Genomic DNA, 10,545 nt, shown 5'->3' with positions numbered 1-10,545 from the left:
AAGTAGGACAACTCGCGTGTGTGGTGTGTGGGAGAAGTCGCCCACACATCCGTTTTACCACACGGAGGGCCGGTGTGTGGGCGTTCAGCAGTTCGCGCCACACGCCACTTTGCACGCACACACAAGGGCTAGTGTGTGGGCATTTGTCATCTCGCCCACACGCCTGTCTCCTCTCCCACACCCAAGCTCCTAGTTGCCATGTGTTTTCGCAACGCACATGGCAACTGCCCCTAGTGTGCTTTATAAGCAGGTAGCAACTCTCTTTTTTTACCCGAGTTGCCATGTGTTTTTGCAGGGTACACGGCAACTGCCTAGTGTGCACGTAAACAGATGGCAACTCTCTTTTACCGAGTTGCCATGTGTTTTTGCATGGTACATGGCAACTGCCCCAACGTGCACGTACATGGCAACTGCCCTAACGTGCACGTAAGCAGATGGCAACTCTTCCTTTTTACATGGCAACTGCCCTAGCATGCTTCTGAGCACATGGCAACTCTCTCAACTGCCTAGTGTTAGTATATGGCAACTCATAAAGTTATGAAATCATGGCAACTGCATTAGATCAGACCATACATGGCAACTGCAGTTGAGCAACCATGGCAACTGTAGTTGTCCGACATGGCAACCGTAGTTCAGCGACATGGCAACTGCAGTTAAACGAACATGGACGAGGGTCTGGACCATGGCAACTGCATGCGCGCGGTGGGCGCCACGCGTGGCGTGCGGGACCAGGAGGGTGCGAGGCCTGACATACGGGCGTGTGGGCGTTATCAACTTTGCCCACACGCACGCGTGTGAGTGGGTTCGGGAGGGAAAAAAGAGATGTGTGGGCATTAGTTGTTTTTGCCCACACGTAGGTGTGTGGGCTGGTTGCTGTCCATGCCACACGAGGCGTGTGGCACAACTACCCGATACACCACACGTGTGGCAGTTATCGGGACCCTAATTATAAACAATTACCATGTTTATCATTCCTTCCGAAGACTCCTAGGTAGCTTTTCCAATCGTTTTTGCACGTGCAGTATCAACCCCTTCAGCTAATCCGGTTTGAAATAACACTACGAGCTAGATCGACGCATAACGACATACATAGATCAATCCAAGGGAACAGCACCGACTTGATGACGTAGCGTAAAGGTCCAGAGTACACAAAGGGAAAGAAGCGATGCCGTCGTTAATCCGTTGGTAAGGCGAGGCTGGGCTTGTCGGCGGAGGGGGACGGCAAGCTGAGGCTCCTCGTCAGCTCGGGCTCCGTGTTCCGGTTCCGGACGCTGCCTTCGCCGTCGTCGTCGTCTTCGCCGGCCGCTTGCTGCTGCTCCTCTCCTTCAGGCTCATCTATCGTAATTATAGCAGCATAAGCTTTTCGTCAAGAGGAACACATCAAATTTGAGCACCAAACGGTGCGTACCGAAGAGGGACATGACGTTTGGTCTCTTCGCCTTCTCCTTCTTCTTCAGACCAGCTGTGTGCGCGCGCAGTGGGTTAAAACAAGGCATTGTCAGTAAGCAGCAAAATGGTAACGGTATAGCATGCCACTGTTTATGGCTGTTCGTAAATTTCCGCATTCTTTCCTGAAACTCTGAAGATTCAGAGTCACTATTTAAATAACACGGTCAAGTCTTGAAGGGTTGTTATGTCGTCTAAGGTTTCGAAAAAATTTCTTAAACTACTCATGGGGATGGAGAATGCTATGAAGAACAAGGGAAACAAATTCAACTAATACGATCATTTGTATTCCACACACACACACAAAAAAAAGGGATTCTCTCGTAAGCATTCCAAAATTCAGAGGAATGTTTGTGATTTTTAATTTCGTATAATTCCATACATCACTTTTCATATTTTTGACATGTGTAATGCAAAAAACTTTTCAAAGCCAGATTAGGGTTCATGTTAGACGGGATTAGAAAGTTTTGGGTTCATATTGATTGATTCATAGTTTAAGGCTCAAGTCAGACCAAGCACAACAGTTCATGATTCAAAATAGATATGTTTCTACCTAAAAAATAACGTGTGGCATAACAAACTCATGAATTTTGAAAATTGACACAAGATGAATAACTTCAACATGTTCACACAGTTCGAATCATGGTACATCTGCTTATATAATCGGCTATAACAAGAACAAATGGTGGCAATGGAAGAGGCAAACATAGTTATTCAAAGAAAGTCGAAAGTACACAGTACCCATTTCAAGAACTTCATCATCATTCACAAGTTCAAAGTTCTTGTAAGTATAGCCCACGAAATTCAGGTCCTTTGATGAAAGCATCTGCAAGGCAAATGACAGAATAGATGGGAAAAAGCGGTCCAAATTGTTGCATATATAGGTTGAAATTTGTAATGTTAACGAAAGAGTTTATATATAAATGCAAATTACCTTCCTCCAAGGGCCTGTCTTTGATGAAGCTTGAGAATGATCCGAAGACTGCAAATACAACATAAATATTTAAAAAAAATTGTACTGACTTCTAGAGATGAAGAATAACATAATTTAGAAGAAAACCAACTGCCCACCTCTTCAAATTTCTCAAAATTCTGAGTGTCCAACTCATCCGTTACTTGAGGTAAATATGCAGCTTCGGTTTCATATAATTTCTCCCAGTCTACTTCATTAAACCAGATGTGCTCCTAATATTAAACATGCAAAGTAGTATGAATAAAAATTCGGTAGTAGCACCAATTTTTTCTGTTCTTTTTAAAGGACTCAGATATCTGATCGGAGGCATGTTTCAAGGCATTCTTAAAGGACACATAACAACCTTAATTTCCTCTGCACCTTTTGTACCGAGGCGTTGGTCAACGCTGCATAAGAGTCTACTTATTAGATCTTTTGCATCCAGCGTTAGCCGTGCTTCTTCCGGAAATTTAAGGTGAGTTCTCCAGTTCACAATCTGTCATGGCCCACATATGCGCGACGAGAACAAAATTGCATAAGATGAAAGCAGAGAACAATAGAACTTGGAAAATCACCTAGATGTGGAGCCTGAAAAACATGACTACCTTTCTGCAAGTTGTCATAGGTTCATCCGAGTAGAATGGGGGATACCCCACTAGCATTTCATACATGATAGCACCAAGTGACCACCTAAACAAAGTGGGAAACCATTTTGTATTTGAGTGAAACTCAACAGATGCAATGGCATGTGATATACCACAAATTACGCTTACCAATCGCACTCCATCCCATAACCTTTCTTCAGAAGAACTTCTGGAGCAATGTAGTCGGGCGTACCAACAGTGGAGTAAGCCTGCAATCATTTAACGGCATGTCAGAAACATGGAAACAGTTCAAAAGCGGCCGAACGAACAACAGCTCTCTCATAGTTTATTTATGGATAAGCTACTAATGATTAATGATCAGTTCAATAAAGTGTAGGTAATACTGACCAAAGTTCTTCTGTTCTTTTGCCAGTGCTCCAGCTGTTCTTGCTGTGTGCGTTTCGGCGTAGTTTGCTGTCTTCCATCACCATGAGCCGATGATGTTCTATTAGCCGTGACATCCTTCTCATTCAAGCCAGGGAAGGCTGCATAGTCAAGCGGTTTGCATAGCCCAAAATCGGATAGTCTCAAGTGGCCATATCTATCTAGGAGCAGATTATCAGGCTTGATATCTCTGGAAGATCAAGCACCAAGTTCGTAAGAAAATCTCTGAAATACCAAGTATAATTTATAGGTTCCCGCAAAAAAAAAGGTACCATTTATAGGAGCCGAACACATACCTGTGGATGTAGTTGTGCCTGTGGATTGCTTCTATTGCGAGAACTGTTTCACCGACATAGAACCTGGCCTCGTCCTCGGTCAATGTGTCTTTTCTCATCAGCAATGTCATCATGTCGCCTCCGGGAAGGTACTCCATTATGAGATACAGAAATTCATTATCTTGGAATGAACAATACAGCTTCACAATGCAATGGTGGTCCACTTCGGCAAGGAGGTTCCTTTCGGCTCTGACATGCTCAACCTGTGTGATATCCAATGTATGATCAGCGATGGAGCGAATAATTTGACGTAAACGCACACCCAGAATTCTTATCACAAGATAGTCATACCTGACCTCGGCGAAGCATTTCTGACTTCTTGAGTTTCTTCATTGCGTAGACATTCCCTGTGGTCTTCTCTCTGCAGATCCTAACCTAGAAGGAAAATTTTGCAGCAATTGGGAAGAAAGAACAGATGGAAAGAGGACGTAGAGTGAGCCTACATTTGCATGGAAGTTCTACCTCACCAAATGCTCCTTTCCCTATCACTGTCAGCAGGTCAAAATCCTCGGCACTCATTTTGTGCCTCTGCAAACGCATGTACTCTGTCTCCTTCTTCTCAAATTGCTTCAGGATGTTGTTCTGCTCCTCCTCAGACACATTGGCATCTGCTAGCTTCCTTTCAAAACTATACCGTCTATATTGTGAAACAAAAAAAATCACCAGTTAAAGCATTATTTCTTGAAATTAAACATGGCCAGCAATGTAAAATCCTATCGCGAGCAAAATCATGTTATGAGCATATATGCTTAATGGTTCGTAGGATTACATTAATCCACAACTTATACATATATTACAATTACCACAAAATATTCCTGAATCCAATCATTTCTTTTATCAGGATCACAAGGTTGTACGGAAACGACACGTGAAAGGTCTCACAATTATTATTTTGCATATGAGCAAACATATTACATCATGGGCCGGTAAAATACTAGACCTTATTGACAGTTAAAACTTATGACAATCGGCCAAGATGCAGCACGGATCCTCATTACTTACCTCTCTTTCCTGTCCTGTAGATGTTTCATCTGCTCCTTGTAGTGCTTCTCAATGTACTGCTTTGCCGCGGCGACCCTTTGCTTCGTCGCGCTGGAAGGTGCTTCATCGGTCCCTTCCTTGCCACTTGGAGGCATATCTTTCTTCTTGCCGATGGATTTCTCCCTCGTTTGGAGCTTGTTGAACCAGCTCCTTGCAGAATCCATTGCAAACGGGATAACAAGAGCAAGAAACAATCAAATGCATAAGCCTATGTGGCACCCTTGTCTAGGAAGAAACTGCATTCAATACTTGTCTTGACTGAGGCAAAATTTGTTTGGGGTAAAAATCCATCTACATGTGAATGAACTGCCCCTGAAGTTAGGATCACAATTTTGTTTGCATGGCTCCAAAATGGTGGGGAATTTTGGCCTGAATTTTAGGCCCGAGCGCGTCGAAATATAGTCGCCAAATGTTTTAGCTGGTGGCACAGAAGCCAGCCTGTAGGCTAGAAACAGGGGATGCTAAAAATACACAGTTGAATGAGTGGCTTTGGTTGAGTGTGTTTCCTAAGGAAAAAAATGTACTTCCTCTGATCCATATAAAGTTGTACAAAAGCTGCGGCAATTAATATGGATGAGAGGGACTACAACAATCCATTGACAATCTAACAAACCAAAATTATTGAAGCTGTGATACCGTTTTCATGAGTTTTGTGGCTTTGCTTTACTTCTCTTCATTTGATATGGGCAAAATCATGCTGGCGTCTACTTAAATAAAAAAAAATAGAAACAATGGTGCTTGGCGTCCATGTATGGCGAAATGCTCACATATTGCTTGTTTTGTTCCCTTCTGCTAATGGTAATTTTTGTTTTTAAATTTCATTTTGTTAAGGTATACACTTCATATTCAAAATCATTCTTGGTTTCACGACTGTTCAATGTTGCTATTCCAGATGTTTGTATGGTGGTTGTTGCTATAAAACCATTATCAGATCAGCGCAGAGAACAAATATAACCGTGCTCTAGTTTTCAAACGAATCTTCGCAAATGATAGCATAAAACAGGCTTTTCGCATAAACAGTACTCTCAAATCTTTCAGGACAGAAATACAAGTGGAGGTCAGTATGATTCTTGTATCAGTATATGAGATCTGGCAAACACAAATATGACAAACAAGGAAACCCACACTTCTATTCAGGAAAATACTCAGACTTTCGGAGCTCCCTGAATCCATGCAGGTTGATGCCTTGATAGATAGCAGCACCTCCCCAAAGGTTTATTTTTCAAGTACCAAGTGGATGCAGATCGTCATTTTTCACCATGTGATTTCATAGGGTACAGGCTCCAGTGAGTAGAAATTTTGTGTACTTTTTCAGTCACACAGTTTTCTTTGTCTCTGACACAGCAGATGGCATTCTGTTGTCAAAATGCTGCCCATCCGGCACCAGTGCTTTTTGTTTGTCCCAGTTCGGTGGATGAGGGTAGGCTTCGCTGCATACCACAGATAATGGAAGTCCGAGAAGAGAGGAGATGTGTAAGCCACCAAGACAAGACAGAGCAAAATGAGAAGCTGGGCGGGTATCACTTACAATCATATATTGCAAAAAGCGTAGAGATTGTAGTGAAAGTACAAAATTTGATTCTCACCTCTATAGCAGAAATATCTGAAAAGGGGTCGATGCTTTTCTTGGTAGGTTCTTTTGAGGCCCTGGTTCCAGCATTGGGTCCAGAACTCATTCTTGCAGATGCAGAGTCGTTAGGGGGAGGTGGGAGCGGAGACCGAAGCTTCCCGGTTGCACCTGGCGGTGGTGCAAGGAGCATGCTTGCTTTAGGTTTTTCAGTGGCCCCACCAGATAAACCAGCAGAGGAAAGCATGCCACTTCCAGTTGATGGCTTGTTTTTCACGTTTATCCTAATCGTTTCACCTTCCTACAACAGCAGGGACACCATCATCCAAAGGTCAGGAACAGATATACAACCATATGGGTCATGCATCAGGCAAAAACATTAGTCCCATTACCCTGATGGCTTAACCTCTTATAAAGACAAACTACACGTATTAGAGAACATGCATGCATCTCACAAGGATACTGGATAAAGTGTGTCTCAGCTTCAAATTTTTGCATCCATATAAGAAATAATAGACCAAAAAAGTGGTGTATCATATCACAGATATCAACCTTGTGATAATAACCAGAAATCTAACTCTAGCAAAGCTTCACCTGTCTAGGACTACTAGATGAGCACAAGTTACATACACATGGAGAAAAATGACAATGGACATGGGACGAACAATTCATGTGTAGACTCTAATCCAGTAGAACCTAGATCGCTACATACAATTGTCTGACACCATTTTTGGCCAGCTAAACCAGTAACCGGGTAATTCTCACCTATATGTGCAATCTAACAACGCCTTACTAAATTTTGCGGTGGTTTGGTTCGATGTTTTCTCATCTTCATGGCATGCCTGTTATGTTAAAAACCAAATTCATTGCATCTATAGCTGCCTTCAATTCATGTGGTCTTAATATATCCCTCGCCAAGGCCCTAAGGCGGTGTGCAAGTGGGTCGTGTCAAGACTAGGGATGCACGCAGACGGCGTCCGCATGTCATGACTGTTCGCATACCCATAATTAAAACTAGCACGGTTATTAAAGTAATTAGGATTAGTGCAATTTCGGCAGCGCGGACGGAAGCGGACACGTCTGCCTGCATCCCTAGTCAGGATGGCCCACCAACACCCATCATTGTTCTTTTGCTTGACCATGAATGCAAGGATATATGCACAAAGTGAACCGACAATCAAGAGCATCTTCAATAGATGATGCAAAATACATCACGAAATTGTGCTTCGAGTAAAATTTACATCACCAAAAAGTGTTTTTTTACATCACCAAAAACCTCCAACTCCAACACATGATGTAAAATAGGGTACTAGTGCTCCAATAGGTGATGTAAAACAGGGCAGCCGCACAACAACCGCTCCACAATTTCATACATATTTCAACCAAATAACATCAAAATCATCTCCAATAAATCCTAAATCATCTTAAAATCAAATCATCTCAAAATAAATCCTAAATCATCTCAAACAAATCATCATCAATATTCGAAGATGGTAGTCGCGCCAGTCATAGAGCCTCTCTGCCTCGTTGACGCGTGCCAGTAGGGGGCTGCCCGTAATTTTGGCGAGGCGGCGCCCGCGATGCCGACCAAAGTAGCGGCCGCTCGGCTTGGTCGCGGCGGTTGCGCACCTGCCAGCCGTAGCTCCGGCGGCGCTAGAAGACCTACGATGGATGACAACCACGAGCTCCAGGAGCCAACACAGGCGTTGGCGCTCCGTCCAACAGCCGAATCGGCTGAAACTCTGCGCAGCGGCAGATCCAAATCGGCATGGCGACACCTCCGGCGGCAATCCGGGGTAACGGGGTGGGGAGGCGGGGTCGCGGCAAACTCAGAGGAGGACGGACGAGCGGCAGCCGCAGCCTTGCCGACCGAAATCGCCGGCGGCGGTGGTCGGGTGGAGAGCGAGCACGCGGCGGGAACGTTCCGCGTGGCAGTTGGGGCTGCGCGCGTTTTGCTCATGTTTTGCTCGAGCTGCCCAAGTGATGCAAATTTGCATCACTTGGTGCCCTACTTTACGTCATGGAGAAAACTCGAGCAATTTTTTTTTCTTTTTTTTTTTGCATCTACATCATCTATTGGAGCACCGTTTTTGTGCCTTCGTGAAGTAAAAATCAGTTATTTTTACATCTATTGAAGATGCTCTAAGTGGGAGATAAAGCAATAATGAAGTGGGCAAGTAAGCTATATCACCAAATGTCATACAAAGCAATTAGTAACATATATGTGATTGTTCATTTGGTCATTATGTAACTTCCTACTGGCCCTTATTATTTTGAACAAAGAAGTAAGACATTTTGTAGCAGCATATTAGATACTTCACCTACTTGGATAAACAGTTTGTATCAGAACACATTTTCAATTCATTTATGAAGATAAGGAGCAACTAATTTGGCAGTGAAAATGTAGGCTTTGATCAATCAGATTACACTATAGCTGAGCAATAGCAAAGAGAGAAGCTGGGCATTTTTCTGTTACCTTGAGCCGGCGATTCACCGCCGGGTGGATATCGATCTGGCTGTCGTCTGCCTCCTCACCGCCGGTCTCCTTATCTTGCTCCCTCTTGACATACTTCTCGTGATCCGACAGGGCGACGTTGAAGTCGAAGGCCTCATTGCGCTCGCCGAAGCCCAGGCCGACGAAGGCATGCTTCCCCCTGCCGTCCTCGATGCGGAGCACGAAGTAGCGCGAAGAGTCGAGCACGGTCTCGACGGCGCTGTCCCTCTGGCCCGGCAGCACGAAGCAGGCGGCGAAGAGGTCCCCGGAGCCCGGGTCCTCGAGCCGGATCTCGCAGCGGTCGCCGCACGACACCACGCGGAGGCGGCCCGTCCAGATCTTGTCCGTCTGCAGCCACTCGCCGCACTTGTAGCCGCCGCTGGTGGTGCGCGGCGGGATCTTGAACACCGACACCTCGCGCACCACCAGCAGAGTGTGCTCGAAGGCCTCCTCCTCCTCTGGCAACGACGCCATGGTCCCTCCTCGCCGCTCGCCGCTCTACTTCGCTGCTACAATCGAATAGACAATGGCCGCGAGATCAGATTAGGAGAGGGTGCTAACATACGACCAAAGATCCGGATCATCTCACCTCGGCGGGTAGTGGCGGATTCTGGGCTTGATCTGACGCAAAATAAAACCTCTTGGGGAATCTCTTGGGATTCGTTCCAAGCTGAGGTTTGGATTTGGGTTCTTGATGGGAAGAAAGGTAGAGAAGGAGAAGACGTGGTATCGAAGGGTGGAAGGTGCGAGGAGGAGCAGCAGCAGCAGCAGCAGAAATCAGAATGTTACGCTTAACGATTTGCCCCTCTGATCGGGAGACTTTTCTGTTCCAGGGTCTCCTTTGCAAACGTCCAGTCGAGCGTGCCTGCGCCGTCAGATTTCACATCAACTACCCTAATTTTAATTATTTTTTAAAAACTACCCTAGTTTTATACGTATCTCCTAGGGCACCATGGAATACGCGGGCTCATATCGATGAACTATCCGGCTACGTGTCTGTCTAAAAGATCTACCGCCCGAACTGTTGTTCGAGGGAGCCGAAGACAGCATTTCGATCCTTATGTGAGCTGTTGGGCCTTTGCGATGAGGTTAGTGCTCGGCGTTTTGCAACACGAGCCTTATTGTAATTTCTTTTTTTATTGTACGCCAATTATTTGTAATGTCTTGCAAACATTCAGCCGAGTGTGATTGGACTGTCAAATTTGACATCAACTACCGTAATTTCATATCCCTCGTAGGCCTGGTACCCACGTTTTGAGCATTTACACATGGATCAAACGGAGTTTTCATTTCTTTTCAATAAGAGCTTTCATTTTCATGGATGAGAGAGAGTGAGTTTAACGTCTGTGGTGCATTCATCAATCTTAAAAGTTGTTGGATCTGCCTCTCAAAGGCATCTATAGGGATAAAATGTGTGTGTGTAAGTTGACAGGTACGGGCTTCTCCTCTCGGGCTCTTGCGACCGCGTCGCCCCCGCGGGCGACCGGCCGCGCCCCGATCTCCTTCTCCAGCGACCCACCCTCCTCCTTCCCTCCCTGCCGCCGTCGTCGGCGCTCGCCGCCGGGCCTGGCCCGGCCGACGCTGGCGGCGGCGGCCCCCGCGCTTTTCCCCTCTCGGCTTCCTCTGACGCGGGACGGAGCGGGCTGGGGGGTGTCCCTAGGCGGCAGCGGTCCGGCGTGGCG

At 45.6% G+C, this 10,545-nt stretch overlaps 2 protein-coding genes across 3 annotated transcripts; both read right to left on the bottom strand.

Annotated features, from left to right (window-relative positions):
• Window positions 1–983: 983 nt before the first annotated feature.
• Window positions 984–5,694, bottom strand: LOC119321262 (serine/threonine-protein kinase tricornered-like). The gene is made up of 13 exons (XM_037595029.1): window positions 4,764–5,694; window positions 4,224–4,398; window positions 4,053–4,136; window positions 3,723–3,964; window positions 3,391–3,616; window positions 3,172–3,251; window positions 3,004–3,088; window positions 2,763–2,894; window positions 2,518–2,631; window positions 2,381–2,428; window positions 2,188–2,272; window positions 1,409–1,462; window positions 984–1,335 (listed from the first exon to the last, which is right to left on the bottom strand). The coding sequence occupies exons 1-13, from the start codon at window positions 4,964–4,966 to the stop codon at window positions 1,175–1,177; spliced, it is 1,689 nt and encodes a 562-aa protein (XP_037450926.1). The 5' UTR covers window positions 4,967–5,694; the 3' UTR covers window positions 984–1,174.
• A 113-nt stretch (window positions 5,695–5,807) lies between these two features.
• LOC119321272 (uncharacterized protein At1g03900-like) lies at window positions 5,808–9,673 on the bottom strand. 2 transcript variants are annotated; one of them, XM_037595037.1, is made up of 4 exons: window positions 9,453–9,673; window positions 8,846–9,372; window positions 6,389–6,670; window positions 5,808–6,232 (listed from the first exon to the last, which is right to left on the bottom strand). In XM_037595037.1, exons 2-4 carry the CDS (start codon window positions 9,335–9,337, stop codon window positions 6,164–6,166), a joined length of 843 nt encoding a protein of 280 aa, XP_037450934.1. In that variant the 5' UTR covers window positions 9,338–9,372; window positions 9,453–9,673; the 3' UTR covers window positions 5,808–6,163. The 2 variants fall into 2 exon arrangements, with proteins under 2 accessions (XP_037450934.1, XP_037450930.1); XM_037595033.1 differs by having other exon boundaries at window positions 8,846–9,369.
• Window positions 9,674–10,545: the final 872 nt, after the last annotated feature.

The sequence above is a fragment of the Triticum dicoccoides genome, chromosome 1B (genome assembly GCF_002162155.2).
Source record: "Triticum dicoccoides isolate Atlit2015 ecotype Zavitan chromosome 1B, WEW_v2.0, whole genome shotgun sequence".
Lineage (NCBI taxonomy): Eukaryota > Viridiplantae > Streptophyta > Magnoliopsida > Poales > Poaceae > Triticum > Triticum dicoccoides.
This window is presented reverse-complemented; position numbering and strand designations above follow the sequence as displayed.

Excerpts from the sequence above, each read along its gene's own strand:
- LOC119321262 (XM_037595029.1), bottom strand. The coding sequence starts at position 4,966 with ATGGATTCTGCAAGGAGCTGGTTCAACAAGCTCCAAACGAGGGAGAAA. Across the intron at positions 4,399-4,763 it reads CTACAGGACAGGAAAGAGAG|ACGGTATAGTTTTGAAAGGA; the intron begins GTAAGTAATGAG and ends TTCACAATATAG. Across the intron at positions 3,617-3,722 it reads AGGCACAACTACATCCACAG|AGATATCAAGCCTGATAATC; the intron begins GTATGTGTTCGG and ends TTGATCTTCCAG.
- LOC119321272 (XM_037595037.1), bottom strand. The coding sequence starts at position 9,337 with ATGGCGTCGTTGCCAGAGGAGGAGGAGGCCTTCGAGCACACTCTGCTG. Across the intron at positions 6,671-8,845 it reads CGGTGAATCGCCGGCTCAAG|GAAGGTGAAACGATTAGGAT; the intron begins GTAACAGAAAAA and ends CTGCTGTTGTAG. Across the intron at positions 6,233-6,388 it reads CAGATATTTCTGCTATAGAG|CGAAGCCTACCCTCATCCAC; the intron begins GTGAGAATCAAA and ends TGTGGTATGCAG.